At 38.1% G+C, this 24,315-nt stretch overlaps 1 protein-coding gene across 1 annotated transcript in view; it reads right to left on the reverse strand.

Annotated features, from left to right (window-relative positions):
- Positions 1–24,315, reverse strand: part of YLPM1 (YLP motif containing 1) — a 49,859-nt gene that overhangs the window by 14,678 nt on the left and 10,866 nt on the right. The window contains exons 2-16 of the mRNA XM_081313214.1: positions 23,312–23,539; positions 22,448–22,642; positions 20,376–21,649; positions 15,990–18,047; positions 14,962–15,082; positions 12,216–12,708; positions 11,502–11,594; positions 10,073–10,250; positions 8,829–8,962; positions 7,043–7,197; positions 5,856–5,918; positions 5,401–5,520; positions 3,492–3,668; positions 1,454–1,537; positions 996–1,079 (exon numbers count right to left, since the gene is read on the reverse strand). Coding sequence (XP_081169340.1) covers positions 996–1,079; positions 1,454–1,537; positions 3,492–3,668; positions 5,401–5,520; positions 5,856–5,918; positions 7,043–7,197; positions 8,829–8,962; positions 10,073–10,250; positions 11,502–11,594; positions 12,216–12,708; positions 14,962–15,082; positions 15,990–18,047; positions 20,376–21,649; positions 22,448–22,642; positions 23,312–23,539 — 5,457 coding nt within the window. The remainder of the gene's footprint in view (positions 1–995; positions 1,080–1,453; positions 1,538–3,491; positions 3,669–5,400; positions 5,521–5,855; positions 5,919–7,042; positions 7,198–8,828; positions 8,963–10,072; positions 10,251–11,501; positions 11,595–12,215; positions 12,709–14,961; positions 15,083–15,989; positions 18,048–20,375; positions 21,650–22,447; positions 22,643–23,311; positions 23,540–24,315) is intronic.

Consider the following 24,315-nt stretch of genomic DNA (forward strand, 5'->3'; position numbering starts at 1 on the left):
GAGCCAGCGCTTGTCCGAGGACGTCTCCGTGGTCATGTGGCTGGCATGACTAGACGCCAAAGGCGCACGGAACACTGTTACCTTCCCACCACAGTGGTCCCTATTTTTCTACTTGCATTTTTACGTGCTTTCGAACTGCTAGGTTGGCAGAAGCTGGGACGAGTAACAGGTGCTCACTCTGCTACGCAGCACTCGGGATTCGACCCGCCAAACTGCCAACCTTCTGATCGACAAGCTCAGCGTCCTAACCCACTGAGCCACCGCGTCCCTTATAGGATTGTATTATTGGAAACCTATTTTGGCCTTAGCTACTTATGGTATAAAAGAATAGCAGCAGAGACTATAAATGTAAACTAACACACAAAACCTTTCTGAGAGAATTCACTTAGTTACATATTTCACAGGTAACATTTCTATTTTCTACCGAGCTAGTCTAGATTTTAAATCTTATTATACTGTCAAATTTTACATTTTTTTTGAAAGAGGATCAAAATGAATATAATTGTTAGGTTATATCTGTGATTATTGCAATCACGACTTCTGCTCAGGCACGAGGATTACCTCCAAAAAAGATATGTACTGTCATATGAATGAATCACATTCTGCCAGTGAATAGTTACCATTACATGCTATTCACTGGTGAATGGCCATTCTTATGCTTTGGTATAGTAATATACCACTTATGAAGACTTCACCAAAGATGGATATTTAAACACAGTACACAGTTTTGGGGTTGAACTGATTTGTATTTTATTATGTTTATTCAGAAAATTCACTTTTAGATAACAGATCCTGTGTATATGCCCATAAGACAAAGTCTATCAACTTAAGGGAATTACGTACCTTCAAAACTTCTAATTTTAGTAGCTTATCTTATTAAATAATAACTCAATCTATAATCACCGCATATTAAAAAAAACAATTTCTACCTTTCTAAGTATAATTCATAGATTTTCTTTACTAATTTGCCTAAGTTACTAGTTTGCAAATCTCACCTCTTCAATAGCAGCATCTTGTAATAAAGAGCGAATATCTAAACGTATCATATGACGGGGTGCTGTCTCCCAATGATCAGCCATCTGAAAATGAAAAATTAAAATTAAAAAAAATCTACAATATTTATATAGTACACACAGTCTTTGACTGGGTACAGATTGATTAGTATAATTAAGTAAGAGAGAGAGATCTAGTCCTATGCTTTCAGATTAAAAATGCTGGTGATGGCTTAGTTATAGCTTAATTTGTGTTATATTAATAAATACTTCCAAACAAAATCTGCTCCAAATGATAGAGAAGCAAAAGAAAGACACTTAACAGAAAAACTGACTTCTAAAATAAATTCAATAAAAATAAGATCATTTTAAAATTCTTAAACCAAGCTTGTTCTTCCACTTTCCCCAGCACACAAAATTTTTAGTACTGTAATGTTGGGGAAATCTATTTACAAAGTTACCTTATTGATTTCTTTGAGCTTGCGTCCATGGACATTTCTCTTGCAACAAGTCTGGTTATCTGCAGTTATTTCAGCTAAGTAAACCTAAGATACATGAAAAAGAGGGAATGTATTTGAAAATATATGACCCATGGCAGAAGTAAAAAAAACACCACACAATAAAACCTGAAACAGAAAAATCTGGTACCCAAACCCTCCCTTTTGAGGCAACTCACAGAATTCTCACCCTGCTCTGACCTCACTCTAGCCCAGAGTCTGGGGAAAGAGCCAGATCTTAAGTGCTCTCTGTAAGGTTAAACAGCCTGGAGCCTATTAAATCTTAAGAAGGATGGCATTCCATAGGGCAGGGGTAGCAATGGAAAGGTATGCCTACAAGAACCCGCAAAGTGGCGATGTTTAACCTGAAGCATGTTTATGCTATCTACTCTGATGGGAAGGGCAAATACCCTCAGTGAGAAGTGGTTCTATAGATGACCTGATCCCATGTCATATCAGGCTTTAAAGGCCATAACCAGCACCTTGAATTACATCCAGAAGAAAACTGGGAACCAGTGCTGCTCACACAACAGAAATGTAATATGGATGAACCTAGGGGTGCCCACACTGTATGCACTGCTGCATTCTGCATCGGTGACTATGAGTAAGGTCTCCTGGAACCAGGAAAGGATGCAATTGGCATGTAAGATTAATGTATAAAAAGGCCTCCGTAGACACGGTTCCCACCTGCTCCTTAAGCAGTAGTTGTGAGTCTATAAGGCACCACAAATTGTACATCAGCTCTGTCCAGAAAACTGCTACCCTATCCGGACCCACAGTTGGGATATTAGCAGATACTGGGGGGAGGAGGGGGATTCAAAGCCATTCTGTCTTGCCAGTTTTGAGTTGAAGTTGGTTCCTTCCCATTCAGATTCTCACAGCTCAAGGCACTTGGTCAGCATCCAAAACAACCTCATCTGCCTGGCCAGAAGCGGAGAGGTATAATTTGATATCCTTAGTATACTGATACCATACTCCATGTCAGCAAATGACTTCACCAGGTGGTTTCATGAAAAAGTTGCCTTGAGATCATTGACAGGATCCTCCCGTGTAGTTCTGGGCTGATTCCTCATCGTTCTCATGATCATTGAAATTCCATGAGGTGAGGTCTTGCATGGAGCCCCAGACTGAGGGAGATTGACAGCTATTTTGTGTTTCTTCCATTTGTGAATAATCACACTAACTGTTGTTACCTTCTCACCAAGCTGCTTGCGATAGTCTTGTAGCCCATTCCAGCCTTGTGTAAGTTTACAATCTTGTCCCTGACAGCTCTTTGGTCTTGGCCATGGTGGAGAGTTTGGAATCTGACTGATTGCTTCTGTGGACTGGTGTCTTTTCTACAGGTAACAAGCTGAGATTAGGAGCACTCCCTTTAAGAGAGTGCTCCTAATCTCAGCTCGTTTACCTGCAGAAAAGACACCTAGGAGGCAGAAATCTTGCTGACTGATAGGGGTTGTTGTTGTTAGCTGTGAAGTCGTGTCCGACCCATCGCGACCCTATGGACAACGTTCCTCCAGGCCTTCCTGTCCTCTACCATCTTCTGAAGTCCATTTAAGCTCACGCCTACTGCTTCAGTGACTCCATCCAGCCACCTCATTCTCTGTTGTCCCCTTCTTCTCTTGCCCTCAATCTTTCCCAGCATTAGGCTCTTCTCCAGTGAGTCCTTCCTTCTCATAGGGGATCAAATACTTATTTCACTCATTCAAATGCAAATCAATTTATAACTTTTTTGAAATGCTTTTTTCTGGATTTTTTTTGCTGTTATTCTGTCTCTCACTGTTAAAATAAGCCCACCATTAAATTATAGAGTGATCATTTCTTTGTCAGTGGGCAAATGTACAAAATCAGCAGGGGATCAAATAATTTTCCCCCTCACTGTATACCTAAACCTAAATCTGCTATTATTGCCTATCTTGCAAAATATTAATGTTTATGATTCCAAACCAGTGGAAGTTTGTTTTAGAAGTATTAATAATTACAGAAATTATCTAGGGGTGCTTACCTCAAATCCTTTTGTTTTTGCCGCACTCCAGAATTGCTCAAATTGCCGTACTCTATCATTGATGGCATCAAGAATGATGAAGGGGAAAAATCCATCATCCAAAGTCTTCTTGAAAGTTTTAAACAAGCTGGCACGATAGATCTCTTCCATATCAGCTTCATATTCATACTCCAAAACCTGATCGTTAGGCAAAGAACAAAACTTTTTTTCCTGAATAACTTAAAGCTATCTATTGCTGTCCTATGTTAGGAATGAATAACTGATAAAATTTATGAAATTGAAATGAAAAGGAATGAGATAGGGCATGTTATTGGCATTCAATTACGATCATGGATAAACCCATGCATCAGTTTTATGCAGATTCCTAAACATCATGGGATAAGATGGTCCCTTAGGAAGCCTATGGCACAAATACTGGGTAGGAGGAGATCAATGACAAAGACATTTGACATGTGTTGAAGTAGTGGGGTACAATTCACCCTAATTCCCATTTCTTAAGATTATACAGAAGGCTACTATGGTTCTTAGTACTGAAAGATCCTGGCAAGTCAAGAAACTTAACAGGTTTGTTCTCTTCTTACTTCCCCCAGCAAATTTCTCAGTATTACAAGTCCACTCTGACAGTCAAACTTAGAGATCAGAATTGTCTACCAATGCCAGAAAATGCTACTATCACTTGCTCTAATAAATGAGAATCAATATTGCTGACAATTAGGAATGGGAGGTTAGGATGGGAGCTGAAATTCAAAAATCTGGAGAGGGCTGCATTATCTATCTCTGCTTTAACCAGGATTCTTTTGAACATATTCCAACATTTTTGTCGCAGAGAAATTGAGACAATATCTCAAATGCATCACTGCACTAAATTCATCATATTAATTAAGCATAGTTATAGTGATATTCTATGCAAGTTGAAATCATCCATTGGCTTAGAACATAGTATAATAGTTCAAACAATACATATTATATCTAAGTACACATCTTATCAGGAAGTGAACAAAAACATATCTGAGCATTTATCTCAGCCACAAACAATGCTATTGATTTAACGATACAGTCATACAGCACAGGAGAACTGCTGTGCTATCATTTAAAGAGAATCCAAGGTACTCAAGGTATCCTATCCTTATACTTATGTTTCCTGGATTTACATTTTGCTTAATCTTGTTTAAACCAGGGGTAGGCAACCTCGGCTCTTTTATGACTATGCTGACTCAGGAATTCTGGGAGTTGAAGTCCATGAGTCATAAAAGAGCCGAGGTTGCCTACCCTGGTCTAAACCATCACTAATTCCAAACACAGGTTCAGAATCTTTCTAGTTTAATTGGTATTTCTGAACATTACAAGAGTTTCAAAAGATCCTTGTGGACTCTTCCAACTTCTCAATGCTTAAACCTGCTATATTTGCTTTGTGGTTTCAAAACAGAATTTTGCAGAATTTTAAAGTGCATTCAAAGTGTACAGCAACCTGCTTGCTGCATATTTTTCTTTCTACCTTGTATGAGTTATATCTGAGGCAAAAAACTAATGACCCATCAATAAAATACCTATAAGCAATAACTGATAATCAAACACATTTACATTCCGAAAGTAATCAGGGAATCATGAAGAATACAAACTGTTCTGACAGGAAAATTCTCCAAATCTTCTAAAACCCATTTGATTCTAAAGGAACTAATTTCTTAATCCAGAAAATACAGATTAATTGTAGAGTAACAGACATTAATTTAATGACACATAATCAAAAGATTTGTTCAATTAAAAAAGTTGTCAACTCTGCACTCCCAGATCATAATCTATTTTTTTTCTAAAATAGTGTGTAGATGAGCATAGTTTCTTGGCTGTTGACTACAGTTTTCATTTTTAATTCGTTACAATAATCAATAATTGGAATATACATTAAGAATACCTTCTTTTTTACTCTTTTCTTTGTGTCTGGATCCCTCTCTTCTTTTTCTATTTCAGTAATAAAATAATCATCCAGACTGAGTACTCTGGGTGCAGCTCCTCCACATTCAACTTCTTTATCCTATGAAGAAAAAATAAAGAAAAATCCTGAAATATATAACATCAAAGCTAAATTTTCATCCAATTTCTAAGAAAGCATTCTATTTCCATATCCAGTTCAATTAACCTGGTTGTTATCTATGATAGGCCAGGAAGAAAGTTACACAAGGTAATCTTTAATAATATGTATGGTGCAAAGTCCAGAATGCCCATAAAAATGACTTCCCTTTGTCTTGTGGGTGGATAAAGAAATGAAACTGTGGGAGAAAAGAGATACAACAAGTGACTGGAACAACATGCAATTCAACTCTATTCTTCAGTACAGACTGAAGACAAAGAAAACAATTATCCACTTACCCTGATGAGCTTAGCAACGTGAGTCTTTCCACTGCCTGGCAATCCTCGCATGATTATGACAATCTAAAACAGAGACCACAAACATGAAATATTGCATGCTTATTAAGCTGAATAATGAGGATTCAGTAGACCAAGTAATTTTTATGACTATAGACTGGCAAGCTATAGATAGTCCTCACTTAACTATAACTGGGACAACCAATTTTGTCACTAAGCAACACCATCGTAAAGTGTGGTGCCATGTAACTACACTGTCATAAAATGGCAGATGTGGCAGTCCCAATTGCTTATCATGAAGTGAATCTTGTGCAGTTAGTGTCATGCAGTCATGTAATTGCCATTTGCAACCACCTGCTGCCTTCCACACTGACTCTGCTTGTTGAAAAATGGCAGTGAAAATTGCAAATGGTGATTACATGACATGGGATGGAGTGACCATTGTAATTGTGAATTGGTTGCCACCAGAATAACAATTATGTGACCGTGGGGATGCTGCAACAGCTGCAACTATGAAAAATGTTTGTTAAGTCCCCCTTATTCAGTAACTATGAACTGTTACTGAACGACCTCAAAATCTGTAAAAATTCAGAAAATGAAATATGACAACCATATTTGTAGCAATGTGGACTAGATTTCAGATTTGGCATGATATAACTCACTCACCATTCACATCTTTCTCCCACCAGAGTCTAGGATCAAAATAATACTGAAGGAAACCAGTTATGACCTAAGTAATTCTGGTTACTAGGATAATACTACTTTTCAATAATTATTATTTAAACAGAGAATGAGAAAATTATTTAGACAAGAAAAGATGTTACAGAAGGAAAAAGGAAAATATCTTTGGAAATCAAGATACTGTTAGAATAACAAAACTATTGGCATATGTAGGAGTCCACATGCACAAACTGCATGTTTGTGCAGTTTGTGCATGTGGACTCACCTTTTGCTCTAATTGTAATCCTTCCTGATAGCTAAGTATACAAGATTCAGTAATTTAATTCTTCATAGAAAAGCATCTGCTGAGAAAATTCAATGACAATATAATTGGACAATTATGGACTTAGGCCTGCACCAAAGACTTTTGAAGGAAGCCATGAATGCTTTAGAAAGTACTGTTTCATAAATATTAACAAAAGTATGAAGCTCCTTACACATAATTAGAAACCCAGAGTCATAGTACTTACCCGTTCTGGTCTACTTTCCCGTCCAGGCTGTTTCAATATGTCATCCACATTTTTTGATTCTGGTTTTCTCTCTACACGTGGGGCAGGTGGCGGTTGTCGTGGTATTGTTGGAGCAGAAATGGGAATTCTATCCTCACCGTAATTTCTCCGATCACCTTTCAATCAAATTTACATGAAAGAGAAGAGGGAAAAAGTAAGACATAAATATCTGGATAGAATAATATGTTTTGTCCAGTAATTTGACATTTTCTTCCTAATGATTCTACCACTGCAAATATAAGCAACCAGAAGATAGCACAATAAAGCAAGAAAGGAAATCTTGATTTTCACATCTCTATCGTATCTCTTTAAAATATCATTTTAGTAGCTTCATGCTCATGATATGGTAGCTGCCTATGATTAGAAGACTAATATATGAGCATAAGAATGGCTTTCATTGGGAAAAGGATAAATTCTGCTATGGGGCATTTCACCACTGCAGCTTTAACATCAGATCCATCTCTGCCTGCACAGGCTGAATCATTAATTTATCATGAATGATCTATGTCAATAATTCTCCAAAATACTATAGATTGTCTAGATTGCAGGTATAAAAATGAATATAAACATATAAATAATGGATCAATTAGTGCAAGATTGTGAAATTCTGAGTTTTTTGCCTTCTCATGATAGTTGTCATTTTTAATGTTACAAAAAATAATTTATTAACTCTGCAAATTCTGTAATGATTATTATGGGAAGGCATCATCTGTGCCATGATGAATGCAGGCATTGTATTGATGACCAGTGTCTTCCATGAGAATCCACTAAGGTTTTTAATGATTACTAAGCAGTCAATATATAGGATAAGCCTAACCTGCTAGTGTATTTATATAGGTCCTTTCTCGTAGATATCAACGCCTATTGATGTTCATGCTTGTGCATAATTCTAAGCAAGTCAGGAAGAGCTACGCAAGTTTGTTTGCAGCCTCAGCTGAGGAAAACTCAAGTGAAACTGAGCAATGTGCATGAACCTTTTGCTTATTCACAAGTTAAGTCAGAATTCTATACAGTACATTACTGGCTTACTATAATATCTAAATGTATACTCATCCATCCATCTGTCGAGCTGATATAAGGAGACAGGAGGTCCCTCAGATAACCCAGTCCTATACCATGAAGGGCTTAAAAGGTCAAAACCAGCCACCTTGAATTGGACCTATACACAAACGGGCAGCTTGTGGAGCACAGGTGTTATGCGTATTGATCCAGCTGCATTCTGCACCAGTTGGAGTTTCCAGATATTCTTCTATTTATATGATACTGATGCATATAATTTATATAATTATTCTTACAATTACTTTTTAATTAGAAAATTAAATAATTTAAATCGACCTTGAAACCTTAATTTGACAGACTTCATTTCACAAATGAAGGAGAATATGTGTGTCCCAGGATAATACTGCAGGATCCAATCTGGCTCAGTAACCGTGACTAGAGGTTTATTCTTCCGAGCTTTTGGACTCATTTTTGGACTCATGCTGGAGTCCATCTTCAGGGAACCTCCTCAGAAACAAAAAGTCATACTTCTCTGTAGATACTGTCTTCCCAATAATAGATATGTTCAATAATAGCATGTCAGTTCTTGCAAATGATGTAATTTGCAATTTAACAGATATTTGGGAATAATGGATATCCCTCCCTTGCAATTGGTCTTTTCAATTGTATTTGTTAAGTAATATCAATCGAATTTACATTTCTAGCCTCATTCTAACTCACTCCAATTCTCAATGATTTGGAATTATACCTCCAAACATGGAAGGCCCATGATCATAAGGGGGACGATCAGGCTTCCGCTCATATGACTGTCTTTCAAATCCTCCCCTTCTTGAGACTGAATGATCTTTGTCACGGTAAGACTGATTCCTTGAAGGAGATGGCCTGTCAAATGGAGAAAGCACTCGTGAATTTATTTAAACGACTTTATGCTCATTTTATATGCCAACACTTAGGGTGGCTCACGAAACAGCAATAACCCCCCAAACTGACAATAAAGCCAGTGTCCAGAATGAATGCTCAGCATGCTACACAAATTATCTAAAAATGTGGAAGAGCGTCTCTGATTTCCTCATTCGTTACTGCTACGGCATGCAATTAATATATATATTTAGTAGGACCACTGTAAATAGCACATCTGTATAGTACATCCTACAGTGATTTTAGGGAAGAGGGCAAAAACCTGGTTGATCTCCTACCAATTAGTGAACATTATCTACTAGAAGTTAATTTCTCAAATTTATATCTCCTCTACATGCAAAGATCCTTTAAAATAAAAAAAAATCTATATATTACCCTCAATTAATTTGAAATTATGATTTCTCCCAAAAGCAATTATCAAGCAAATGTTTATTTATTAAATGTATAATGCCCATCTCGCCAAGAGGTGACTTCAGTTACAGAAACCAGTCCCAAAATAATTAAGGTATAGAAATTTTTCTAAAGACAAATGAAAACAAATGTATTAAGGGTCCCTTGCTCCATGCTTAACATGCTCTTAAAAATGCCATTTTTTCCTGAAAGCTTCATCTGATTCTGTTGAAAAATAAACTACATTGACTTTTGTTCTTTGGTGTTTTTTCTGTGAGGCATAAATTTTTCTTCAGATCAGGCATGATATAAACAGGCAACTTCTGAAGTGGTCCAGAATGAATGAACATCTTTATTAAACCAATTTAATACCACAACATGCCCAATAAGTGGTTTAGTATAACTAGAAATAATTAGCAAAAAAAATGCAAGAGAAACAAATTAGCAAGATAGTAGCAACAGAGGAAAAGAGACTTAAGAGTCTATCAAAATGGCATCATGATATGTGTTGCCCCACAACTAAGAATAAAAGGAATTTCAATCTGTCCATCCATCCATCACAGAATAGGATTTTATTCTTATTTATAACATGATTTTTATTTATACAGAAAACTGACTATATAAAAGTTTCAATAATCATTATGAAGGCACATTTTCTTATTTAGGTATTACAGTTTCACATACCTGTCTTCTCGTGAGTATCGTTCTTTGTCAAATCGTTCCCGATCATGATCTCCAGAAATTCGGTCTCTATACAGTTCTCGTTCCCTCCTGAAATCTCTGTGGTCTGGATTGTTATTATTTTGTCGTTCAAAATAATTATCTCTCTCCTTGGTGTATCGATCCCGCTGGCCTAAGTGTTCTGGAAATAAGAAATCAAAATAATTTTAGGACTAGAGTATTATAATAAAAAAATTTTTTAAGCTGAACCAGATTGCAAGTAAAAGGATCACATCAGGGAAAGTTGAACCCACTACAGGTAGTCCTCGATGTGTGTTGTGATTCTGTGTCAGCCTGTGCTCCCAGCACCTGAGTCTGAGGAATCTGAGGAGGAGGAGGAGGGGTTTGGAGAGCGTTCGGAGTCGGAGGGAGGTTCTGATGCATTTCAGGACTCTCAGTCAATGGAAGAGCTGGGCCCCTCCAATTGTGTTCTGTATGAGGCTCAGCTGTGTGGGGAGGAGGATTCGGACTCTGAGGCTTCACAGATGAATGTATTTATAGATGCTCGAAGTAGAAGGCAGTTTAGCAGAGCAAATCAGAGAAAGACTATGAGGCAACTCAGCGAAAGGAGAAGGCATTGAGAAGCCATGCCTTGGGACTGCTAATAAAAGGGGAAGGTGTGGGCAGTGCTGAAGGCAACCGTTTGCAGAACTTCAAAGGAAATCCTGGTCTGTTTATGTTCTTGCTGAATGTCTTGTTTAACTCCTGTTTTTGTTGTTTGAACCATCTATTTGCTAAGGAAAATATTCTGTTGTTTTTTGGACTTAAGTATTTGAAATGTATATAAATAAAAGGGTTGGGTTTTTCCAGCCTATTGATTACAAGAAAAGGGATTGTCCTTGACACGCAAACAAGGATGGTCATAGGCTGGAACAGAACAGTATGACCACAATTGAGCCTAACATTTCTGTTGCTAAGTGAGACATCTGATAGGTGAATTTGCCCCATTTTGCGACCTTTCTTGCCAAGGTTGTTAAGTGAATCACTAGTCAATTTAGTAACATAGTTGTTAAGTAAATGTGGCTTTTCCCCATTGACTTTGCTTGTCAGAAGCTTACAAAAAGTGATCACATGACCCCGGGACATGGCAACCGTCATAAATATGAGTCAAGCATCTGAATTTTGATCATGTGACCACAGGGATGTTGTAATGGTTTTAAGTGTGAAAAATTACTTTTTTCAGTGCCATTGTAACTTCAAACTATTATAATCGAGGATTAACTATATTTCCTTTCATATGTTAATGTTATGCCCATATTTAAAATATTCCAAAGCATTTAAATTATCATACCACAAAGAGAAAAATGCAGTTCATCTTAAAAAACAAAGCTATCAAATACCAGATTTCTTTTTTCTCAAAGAGATATTTCTGTGACAAGAAAGATAAATCCACCTTTTGAAAAGGGTTGCCTTTCATGAGGTTCTGGACGCAGAGTTATTCGCTCCCCGTAAGGAATTTGTTGTCCACTTTTACTGGTGGTTATATCTGTTAAATACAAAATGATAATAATTAAAGACCCTGACAGCTTCCAGATACTAGCTCTAGACTTCCACCACATTCCTAATTTGGCCTGGATGAACTGGTCAACATACTGATATCTCACTTCAAACTGGTGGATTTTCCCAGTGGCTTCATACAGATATTAAACAGGATAAAGGGTTGAGTATTGTGGCATAATGGAATTTCCTTTGCTTTCAAAGATTAACTGCAACTACTTGCTCAAATGGAAGCACATTCACCACTATATACTGACTCTGATCTCCAGCCCTCACAGGCAATCCAAAAAGATACACTGGTCAATACTATCAAAGGCCACTAAGAGATTTAGCAGAACAAGCACAGACATATTCTTTCCTTTCAAATCCCAGTATAGGTCATTCATGAGGAAGACTGATGTGATTTGTCCCCTTGTCAGGCCTGAGGTCTAAATCTGCTTCTTTCACAGTATTTGTAATTGTTATCCCACAACCTCCTCTACAACTTTCCCCCCAAAGGTGAGACTGGAAATACAATAGTTGTCCTACACTAAGAGACCCAGGACAGGCTTCTTTAGAAAGCTCCTTAAATGTTTTATTAAGTAGCAATCAAAACATTAGCAGCATTTACCTTGACCATGGCTGTGTCCATGTCCATAGTCAACAGTCTGATGAATAATTGGTGGTTTGCCATGAGGTGCCATACTAGGCACAAGGGATATTGATGAAGGCAATGAAGAATCTGATGTAGATAAGTCATATTCTGATTTCAACCCTTTATCCTCACTACTGTCCCAAAGTCCCTGGAAAGAGTCCTCATCCCAACGTTCTTGATTCATACCAGTTGATGTCTTTACCAAGGGAACTGAAACCTGAGCTGTTGCTGCAGTTGAAATGGGAACTGGAATATTTAACTGTGATGGTGGAGCAGATGGTTTCCCTGTTGGGATAGGAATCTTTGCAGCTGAAACAGGGGGTCTCGTCATTGGAGAAGATTTTATAGGAGGTGGCTTAATGGTTGGAGGAGGTTTCCGAAACAAGACAGGGGGCTTTATAATTACTGCTGGAGTAGGCTTAATAGATTGTTCCTCTGCTGTCATTTTACCTTGCATTTCAGAAGAGGCCTGGATAATGGGAAAAGTGAAAATAAAATTTGTAAAAATAATTGTTATATCAACGTTATCAGCCATGATTTCTTTTGCACAAACCACCATGAATCATGGGATTCCATGCTTCTCCTTTTCCTCTCCAGTTAGGGCCAGGTTGGAAGCTTTCACCTTTAGTCTAATCAAGGACTGCTGGGATTCCTTGGCCAAAAATAAGAGGAAATTGATTTTGATTGATCGACTGACATCGGTTATTTTTAAAAACGTGATCTGAAACAGTGGTTTCTTTAAGCTAATGTTTTTAATTAATCAGAGGCCCAAATCCAGATATTCAACAAGCAACCAAATCAGTTTGGTCAAATTTCTAAGCCTGGGTTGCAGAAAGACGAGAGAAGGCAATGCATGACTTCGTATTCATTGTGATTGCACCTATTAATGCAATCTCACTAAGCTAAACGATGGTCGCTGGCATGCTAATTTTTTTCCTTCATTCCCAACCAGCATAACTATAATTTTGGAGAAGGCTACATGAAGCTATTGTTAAGCATGATAGGACACACACACACACACACACACACACACACATGCTTACAAGCTTAGCAGTAGCCTTCATTCTATGTATATGCCTGCTTATTAGGGCTTTCACACACACCCCAAGCGGCATTATTACAAAGTCAGCTTAATTGCCCCCAACAATCTGGGTCCTCATTTTACCTACCTCGGAAGGATGGAAGGCTGAGTCAACCTTGAGCCTGGTGGGATGCGAACCTGCACTAATTGCAGGCAGCTGGTGTTACTTAAGGAGGCATTAGCCCACTGCTCCACCAAGGCATATAGGGAACCAATGCTATATAACTATATGACTTAATCTTTTTTTAAAATGTGTACAGTGTTAAAAATGGTACAAAACAAATATAAATTAGGACATATTTTAAAAATGTTATTTATAAACTAGCAAATTTAAAGGGACTGGATTAATTACTGGCAGGCTGTAAGTTCTAGTCTTGCCTTAGACATATAACTAGTTGGTTGACTTTGGGTCAGTCACCCGCTCTCATACCTAGGAAGAAGGCAATGGCAAACCCCTTCCAAAAATGGTTTGACCTACCTGCTTATATGGATACCAAAAGTCAAGACCAACTTGAAGGCACAAAAATAAAACAAAATCAAACATGCACTTCTCTTTTGGAACAGCATATCTCTGAAATTCAAATGGGCATGTGCTGGCCTTCTGTAAGGCCATGAGCACCTGGGTTTTCTGTGAACACTGAGCCAGAGCATCAAATCCATCCATCTTGAAATGGTTTGGGGGATGCTTGTTTGGGAGCCAATTTGGTCTAGTGGTTAAGGCACCAGGCTAGAAACCAAGAAACCTATGAATTCTAGTCCTGCCTTAGGCATGAAAACCAGCTGAATGATCTTTGGTCAATTATGCTCTCTCAGCCCAACTTACCTCACAGGGTAAACAGGAGGAGGAAGAAGTGTTAGGTGTATTTGCCTCCTTGAGTTATTTATAAAAATGATAAGGCAGGATAAATAAATGTTAATATGATTTTGAGTTTGCCTTAGTTGTTTCGTATTTGTTTATATTTATTAGATGTTTTGTGTTTTTAATACTATGAGAGCTGTAATTTGTAACTTGAGTGGCTATATACATATGCAAAAATCTTTTTATTAGCAACAATAGTCTCAGTGGTCCATAGTTATCTTCCTATGTCTCAGCATTATGGTCAAGGGTTTTATTGCAAATAGCTTCAGGCAAATCATAAAAAATTGCTTCAGTCAAACATATAAGGCCATTCAGATTTCATGCTTTGATATGTTGTTATACCCTGTCTTCATTTAACAACTACTTTGGTAGCGACCATTTGCATATATGACAGCAATAAAACACTCATTTTCCAACCAAGGCATACATGTATGACCAAATTTTGCATTCTTGACAACAAATGCTGATAAGTGGAGTATTGCTTGTGTAGTTGTATGAGAGAACCTAATCTGAATAAGATGGTAACATCCAGAGATCCTTGCGGTGTCTCTCTGTCACATATTCTGTTAGCAACCATTCTGCTTAATGACCTGGTTGCCACAAAGGAACTTGGTTGCTAAATGAGGTGTGGGTGTACACGCTTGTATTTTTCTACATTTTATGATGATTTAGGACACTTTGCAAATTATCTTAGGATTTTTTTATAGGAAAACCAAACTATAAATACTTTTTAAAACATACAGTCTATCTGAAAGCCATTTATAGGCAATATTTTAATTTACCTGAAAGTTATCTTTCCTAGCAGATGTACTTTGTGACCTAGACATTTCTTGTGATGGGAGTTCAGACATTTGTGTGTCAGGAACAAATTCATTCATCTTCTGCATATGTTCTTTTTGTTCCCTATAATCAGAAAAGTATATGGTTTGTCACAAATGGTCTTTTTAAGGATATAAATGTACACATTTCTAATTGAAGACTGTGAAATACTGCCTCCAGGAGACCTTCCAACTTCAGTTTATAGCCCTATCAGGCAATAAGTTAAAAAGAACCGATGCCAAAAACTGAACCTGGAATCTTTAAATGTGGCTCACTTGCCCCCACAACAGCTCTAAAAGTATATTATACCATCTATTCAAAATAGGATAGGATGATGTATTGATATACTTACATAATTATACACTTAAGGAGGAGTACTTTAAATTAAACAAAGCAAAAGCAGACTTCTATAGCTTGTTTATTTTCTGCACAAATATTTTAAGATACTGGATCTAAAGATATAATTCACAGGCGAGATAAAACTCTCTTGGAAGAATTATTTAATTGGTAGCCTTCGCAGAATTATCTCAGCTTACTTCTCAAATGGAGTCGGGTGATGGAACCGCATTTGTAAAGAAAACCTATATGAATGATTCTGTAAATTTTCCAGATCTTTTGTTTTCTTATGCTGTTCACTCACTCAATTCTATTTGAGATTACAATATAGGATTCTTTCTTCATCATCACAATTAAAAAAATATCACCTGCTATGTTATTTGAACTCTTCTATCATTTACTTTTTGTGCTTATATATTTAATGGACGGTTCAAATTAAAACAAAGATTAACTCTTTTAGCTTAAGAGATATAGTATACTATTTAAAGCAGTTATTTCAACTTGCATAAAATGCCTTCTCATTTAAAGTGATTAAAAACGTATAGTTGATGCCTAACTAAGTTTTTCAAGCACTTGGTAAGGGTAATTTATACGAACAGAAGACTAAGGAAAGTATATTTATTCTAAAATAGACAAGAAAAAAAAATCAACTCACCGTAGCATCTTTAGTTCTTGGGCAGCCTTCAAGATTATTTCATGTTGCCTTTGACTAAGAACCATTACTCCACCTAATGACTGCTCAGAAGCTAAATTTGGCTCTTCTTCCAACAATTCAGATGAGCGTGGTAGCATGGGTGGTGGATCCAGACGACTGTCTAAGGATGTAAATCTATCCATTTCATCAGGATACCACCTCTCTGAAAACCTTTCTCTTTCCCAGTCTCCTCTGTCAGGAGGGAAATCAGACTGTTCTCTCCATGTATCACGTCTTTCTGGATATTCACGAATTCTAATCCCCCCTCTGTCTCTAGAATTTCTGTTGTAGAAATCTCTGTCTCTCTCTTCTAACCATCTGTCCTCATGATATCTATCTATTGGAGGAAGTGGAGGCAGAGGTGGCAAAGGAGGTAGAGGTGGTATGTCCATATCACAATTCAATGCATCTCTGTCCCCCGATGGTCTGATATAATCCCTGTCCCAGTCTCTTTCCAATTCACGATCATACACATCCAAGGGTCTTCTGATCCTGTCAAGATCCCTGTCTCCCTCTCTGTCTCTACTCAATGGCCTTTCCCAATCATCCCAAAATGGTTCTCGATCCATCAAAGGAGGTAGAGGAGGAAGAGGGGGAAGTGGCGAAAGAGGGGGTAAGGGATGATGCTGTGGCACCCCCTCATCTCTCTCATATGGATCAAGGGAATCATTATACCTCTGGTCTCGATCGTGCCAATATCTATCTCTTTCCCAATCATCCAATCGTCTGCGTTCTAAAGGAGCAATATCTCTGAAGTCAAATGAACGACTCTCTTCTATGCTTTCCTCTTCATAACTCCATGGAGGCCTTGGTGGTTCTTCGCAAAATGGTGGTAAATTTTCAGTATTTTCCCCAAGTCCTGTATCACGCCTGTGTAGGTCCTGCTCCCGGTTGCTAGGCCTTCTAATGGGTTCTCTTTCCCGACCATTACCTTGCCTATCTGTGTCCCTCTCTCGATTAGTAGGTTGTCGACCTGGGCCTCTCTCCCTGCTTCCAATTTGCCAATCCAGTCCTCTTTCTTGACTGCTGGGAGGCCTGATTGTACCTCTTTCCTGATTATTTGCTTGGATTCTTTCCCTGCTGCCCATCCGAGGAGCTGGTAATCCCCTTTCCTGGCTATTTGACTGCCTGCCCAGTATCCTTTCCTGGTTACCTCCCTGTCTACCCATCCCAGATTCCCAATTGCCTAACTGACCTTCTGGAAGTTTGTCATGGGTTCCTAGCCCGCTGCTTATTTCTCTACCAACAACATCCCTTGATTGACCTCTCCCTCTATTTACTATTCCCCTTCCTCTCATATCTTCTAATCGACCCTGTCCTCTGCCTCTAGTATCTTCCATTCTGTACTGGCCTCTGCCTCTGGCAGCTGGCCCTATTCCCTGGTCATCTCCTGGTTTCATTTGTCCCTTCTCCCTGTTTTCTAGTTTAGAGGATTCCTTATTCTGATTATTGTCTGGAGAAACCAATTTATTTTCCGTAGAGTTCATATCTTTATTTCCTGTGACTGGTGATGGCAGTAATGTTTTCTTTCCTCCTGGTGCTGGAGGAATACTGGATTGATGCAGACTTGTGGAAGTGCAAGAAGTTTTGGATGCTTCTGCTTGTAATCCAGAATCCATGGCACTTGGTTTCTTCATTTCCGACACTCCTTCTATGGCCTCCTTTCTGGATGTGTCTGGCTGAACTGGGCCAGAAACTTTCACATCAGGGATAAATTTAGATTTATTGACAGTATCAGTAAATAGTTCTTTATTTTCTCCTTGATGGTTTTGTTGTCCTAAAGGAGGTCTGGGTCCCCGCCACCATGGTCCACTTGCTTGAGAAGACTGCATGTGTGATGTTCCTGAAGAAGTGTAAAATGCTGCTGCTGGCCCTCGAGGAATTGTCCCCTGTTTTCCTGAAGATCCATCTATATGCTGATTTTGAACTCTTGCCCTTGGACCTTCTAAGCGTTGGCCCTGAAAATGAGGACCTCGTTGCCTTGAAGGTTCAAAGCCTCTTCCCCGGGGTCCATCGAATCTGTGGAATTAGACAGAATGTTTTATTCAATTAACAGCTTTGGTGAGACTTTTCTATAAAACAATTCTCCTGGTCAGAGGAATAAATATAAAATTTAAAATTTGTTTATTGATTAAAGCAACTGTATTAAATAAAATAAGATAATCTCCTGGGACGTTGACTCCTATCAGATCAAGTTAGGAAGTTCTCAGTTGGATGGGTTCAGCTAGCTATAAGCCTGGTCTTCTTTTTTACTACCTACATGTTTGTATCTTGGAGAAGGTAAGATTGATGGGTCCCAGTGAGCTGTCCTATCAATTAATGACTTTAAAAGTTGCGTTCTGACAAAAGCATATAGTTTTAAATCAAAGAAGATATGAATAATGTCCCCCCTCTCTCTCTCACACACACATGTATATATATACATATATGTATATATGTGTATATACGTGTGTGTGTGTGTGTATGAGAGAGAGAGAGAGAGAGAGAGAGAGGGGGGGGGGATATTACTTGTATCTTCTTTGATGTATGTATGTATGTACGTATGTTCTCTGAATAAGGTACTTGATGAAACTGCCTGCATTTTACCACAGAATCCAGAAACTCAAAATCTTGCTCTGGTTAGAGCTGCTCTGTGTCAAGCCCATAGTCTGATATTTTTTTCTAATTGAAAAGGGTTTTTTGTTCTGGGCCAGCATTTTATATTAACATGTGTCTCTATGTTAACTTGAGTACTAAAGTATTATACTGGGAAATAGGCATATTTTATTAAGTTTCCAGATAAAGATTTTTAAATATTTCTCATTGGGAATTGCAAACTGATTTTTCATCCAACATTTTTCATCCTTGTCATAATTTTAATCTAGTAGTATATTATGTCATATTTATGTAGTACATGATTTACAATACACTACACTGCACTTGACAATGGCGATATGATAAAAATGTATTAAAGATATAATTTGTGGCACATGAATGGAATGATCACTCCAGGGATTTGGTATTTGAATAAACATTTGTAAAAATATTATATTATGCATTATTTATTCTGTATTCCTTCTTTGAGTGTGAAATTCAACTTCAAGTCAGTTAAAATGGCAAAATACTTAAAGGCATCAAATTTAAATACAAACAAAACTTGTACAAATCCTTTTACTGTAATGAAACAAGAGAGTACTTGAAATGACTACAGATAATTTCTGATTATCAAATGATGCTGGCCGCTAATTTAAATAAGAGGGAATTTATAACAAATACTGCTAGAGGTGTTTCTGAGGTAGGCTTTATATTTGGTTTGCCAGTACTCCAGCTGTGAGACACTTTGGAGTATCTGATATATCAGCTTCAATTCTAGTTACTATTGTGAATTTATGTACTCTTCCTTCTATACAGGTAGTTCTCGATTTACAACAGTTTGTTTAGTGACTGTTCAAAGTTATGTCATTGAAAAAAATGAGTTATGACATTTTTCACATTTACAACCGTTGCTGCATTCCCATGGTCATGTGATCACTTTTTGTGAGCTTCGGACAAAGTCAATGGGGAAGCCAGATTCACTTAACAAGCATGTTTTTTTAAAAAAATCCCATTTATATCCCGCCCTTCTCCGAAGACTCAGGGCGGCTTACAATCTAAGCACAAACCAATGTACTTAGCAATAGCCTTCATTCTATGTATATGCCTGCTTATTAGGGCTTTCGGCCCCTCCCCCAAGCAGCATTATTACAGAGTCAGCTTATTGCCCCCAACAATCTGGGTTATTAACTTAACAACTGCAGTGATTCACTTAACAACTATGGCAAAAAGTCGTAGAATGGGACAAAACTCACTTAACTAAGGTCTCACTTGGCAACAGAAACTGAGGTTGTAAGTCAAGTGTAAATATGAGCTATCTGGCTGTATAATTTCTGCTTTTCTTCTGCATTATTTGGGATTCTTTCTTCTGGATTGTTTATGAAACCATTTTGGCTGCTAAGTTGTTGACAGACAACTTTTTAAGTGTACTCCTGACCTCAGAGCCCTGTTTCAAGAAGCATCCTTTTTTATCAGAACGAAACAGAATACCAGGAAGAATAGTTTCCTAAATTATTTAGGAATGTCTAAGGTGTATCTATGTAAAGCATAGTTTGGCAATGTGGGAATATGGCAATAACTGTTTATTTATTAAATTACAGTATATAGCAGCCCATCTCATGGGAAGTGACTTGGGGATGTACAATAGCTAATATAATCAGATCTGCCAATCTGATTATCAGACAAGCATATTCTTATCTCTATAAACATATCACATCTTTAAATGTATATAATATAGGATTTTCCAAGTGAAAACAAAACAAAAAGAATACCTACCTTGGGCCCCTGGGACCTTCATAGTATGGTGCCCTGGGGGAATCAGAAAACCCAGCTGGCCTCAATGATCTGTTCTGATAAGCAGTGGTGGTAGTGATAGTAGTGGTGGACACAGATGAAGCTACTGTAGAATCTGCTTTCACTTTTACAGAAGCATGGTCAGATGAGGCTGACCCAAATGCCACTGCCTGTTTGGCCAGAGGAGCGTAAGAATCACCTTGGTCTGAAGAGCTAGCAGATGCTGTCACGTCTGAATGATAAGACAAAGTGGCTGATGTATCAATGCAAGAAAAAGAAGCAGAGGAAGGGGTAGGAAGAAGGGCTGGTCTGGTGGTTTCAGTGACTTGGGCAGCTGCATTTGAATCAACCTTAAATGAAAAAGCAGATGCAGAAGTAGGAGTAGGAAGCAAAGCTGGCCTAGTTGTTTCAGTTGCCTGTGGGATGACCAACGAATCACTATTTTTAAAAGGAAAGGAAGTATGGGCAGGGGTAGGAAGCAAAGCTGGTCGGGTTGTTGCCTCCATGGTCTGGGAAGTAGCAGGAGATTCAGTTGCTTTGTATGTAAATGTAGTAGTAGTAGTAGGGGTAGGAAGAAGAGCTGGCCTGGCTGTTTCTGTATTTTGAGAAGAGGGAATTGACTCTGTAACTTTAAATGTAAAAGAGGTAGGGGTAGGAAACAAAGTTGGCCTCGTCTCCATGCTCTGGGAAGCGGTAGAAGAATCATCTGTTTTGGATGTGAAAGAACCAGACGAAGGGGTAGGAAGGAGAGCTGGCCTGATCCCTTCTGTCACCTGAGAACTGGAAAGCGATTCGCTAACTTTGAAAGAAAAAGAATTAGGAGTGGGAAACAGAGTTGGTCTCGTTTCTGGGGTTTGAGTGCTATTAGGTCCAGATTCTTTTGAAACAGTCGTGTCAGATGCCCCTGGGCCAGCAGAAAACCCAGTAGTTGAGGGAGGAAGTGTAGTCGCAGGTAAAACAGGCAGGCTACTTTGCACTGTTTGAGAGTACGGAGGAAATGGAAACGTATTTCCGGGACACTGGGTATTCAGGTTTTGAAGAGACTTCACCTTCTCCTGAAGGTGAGTGTAAGTGGCTTTCATTTGTTCCTGCCACATTTTCCACTGTTTCTCACACTCATGAAGCTGGTCTTTGTGAGGGTAGGTCTGAAGTTGGTCCTGCCACTGCTGATATTCACGTTCCCACTCTTTGTAAAGTGGCTGGAATTGTTTATTCTGAGTCTCATAATGTTGTAGCTGCACCTCTACTGTTGCTGTCTGTCAGGAAAAAATGGAAGATACTGTGTGTTTGGATTTTTTTTTTTAAAGTCCAGGATCTGCACTCACATTATCCTAATGTATTAGCATATCATTTTAAACTTAAATAAAATTTCATACTTTCTACAATTTCATTAGTTTAACCAACAATTTATTACTATTTTCTAGTAAAAAGTGTTTTTAATTTACTTTTCCTTAGGAAGTGAGTGGTATTAGTATCAGTAGTGCTACTTCTAAGATTGATGTATAGTTTCTAGAATAAGAACAAGAACATAACATTTCACTGTTAGGCAAAAATGTTATCAGCATTCTCTGACATAGAAAGTACCAAAATGCAACTTCCATCCATTTCAGCCTGAAATAACCCTACTGGTGTGGGATTATGTGAACCGAGATCCAAGACACCCGAGGGGTGACAAATTGTGTCTACCCAGACACAGGAAAAAACAAACAAACTATGAAGAACAAGTAAATAACTATTAATTCTGTATTTCATAATTAAAATATAATAACAATTTCACTCAAGAACCAGTTTGGTATAGTGATTGAGGCATCAGACTAGAAACTGAGAGACTGTGAGTACTGCCTTAGGCACAAAGCCAGATGGGTGACGTTGGGCCAGTCATTCTCTTTCAGCCTTAGAAAGCAGGCAATGGCACCTCTGAAATGTCAAGAAAACTGCTAGGTACTTTTCAGGCAGTTGCTAGGAGTCAACATTAACTCAAAAGGACAAAAACAAAAGCCAACAATTTTACTCAGTTGGAAGTAAGTAAAATGATATTGTTTTAAACAACTTACTGACAAATGTGATGGTTGCTGTATAATCTGTTGATAGCGTTGTAAAATTTGTTGCAACTGTGAATGCTTTTGCATTATTCTTTGATACTGGAAACCCACTCTTTGTTGTGGATGCTGCTGCCATTGTGTTGCTGCTGCCTGTAGCTGCTGTAATCTCAAGCTTTCTTCAGGATCTTCTGGAGGTTTAATGTTTAGCTAGAGTAGAAGGAATCAGTCACAATTTATTTCAATCAGTGATTAGAATTCTAAATAAAAGGAAACACCAGGATTAAAAAGATTTTAAAAATCGAAGAAAGACTAACGTTAGTTACATCCTAGGTGTCACTTTGTTGTTGCTTAACCTAGGTCAAGACATGTCAAACTCGCGACGTCACATGATGTCGTGCGATGTATTGGAGCTTTTTCTCCATTGCCGGCAATGGAGTGGACACGGTTTCCTGATGACACGTCGGGCCCGCAGGCTGGCAGTTTGACACCCCTGACCTAGGTCATTTCCATATGTAATGTATCATGGTGAGAACAGAAATGATGGGGAACGATGCAAATCTCTTGATTTGGGAGGGGGAGTTTTGCAGACTTAATATTATTTTTAAACTCTGTTGAGACTATTATAGGACTTGTAGTTTTCTGTTCAATGTCTCCAAACTGTGAAAAATGTTACCATAAATCTCAGGGCAGGTTCAAGGAAGCCCAAAGGAGAAGACTGGCACTGTCAGTTACCCACTCCTGCTGTACCTTTTGACCCCCCAAGATTTACTAACCATGTTTCCATTAATAACAAATACATTTAAATATCTGAAATAAATAAGAGAAATTTTTATCAATGAACAGTTATATATAATAACACTTCTTTGAATAGCATACCTTATGTTCAACAGATGACACAGGAGGCTCTCCATCAGTTGGATGTGGTAACATGGGTTCATAATTCAAACTGGGTTCAGAAAGGCCACTAGAAACAGGTATTTCTCTTTCTTTTCTCTGTTCAGGGGCATCATTAACAACAGGTGGCTGCTGCTGTCCCAATGCATGTGCTTTTGCCCTTTGCTGAAGAGTAAGTAGATGCTGTTGATACCAGTATTGCTGTTGTTCCTACAATAGGTAGGAGAAGTATAGTATTTTCATAGAATATCCTAGAATCTGAAGAAAGCTACAGTATCTATTGTAAAATAGAGAATAAATTCATGTTTAACCGAGGCCTTGGCTGAATTGCCCACCAGATTCTTTTTTAGCACTACTGTAACTTCAAATGGTCACCTGAACGAATGACAGGTATGCAAAGATTGCCTGTAGAATTATATTAATAAAATCCTGCAAGTCTGAAAGTACATTTCTTTCCCTACCTCATTCCTTCTTAAAGCCCAGGAAACTAGGGCGTCTTCTCCTTGTCTCCCAAGTTCATCCCTATAAATTATTGGGGAGTTTGTGCAAGGCATGGCTAAGCGGCATGGACAGATGCTGTTTTGCTTAACAAAGATTTTGCTTAGTAACAGAAATTCTGGTTCCAATTACGGTCATTAAGTACTACATGTGTACAATTTCCTCAGCTATTAAGAGAATGGCTTTGCTTTCATAAAGCAGCTGAATGACTTAGAATGACTTCAAAGAATCAGTCTCTGCAAATTCTTAGTTGGTTCTTATGCCTACTTCACAATGTTTACAGTATAAATAAAAGTAATAGCTTACTTCAATGTATTTATTTGATTTATAAACAAACCTGTAGGGATATCCTTCTATTAGAAGGAATTTTCGGCACTGAGTAAAAACACACTACACTAAAATAAAAAGCATTTAAAATAACAAACAATGAGCCCAAATAAAACTCAACGTTTATCCATCAAACCCTCATGCCAGCTCCATTAACATTC

Source organism: Vipera berus (genome assembly GCF_964194415.1).
Source record: "Vipera berus genome assembly, chromosome: 1".
Taxonomy (NCBI): domain Eukaryota; kingdom Metazoa; phylum Chordata; class Lepidosauria; order Squamata; family Viperidae; genus Vipera; species Vipera berus.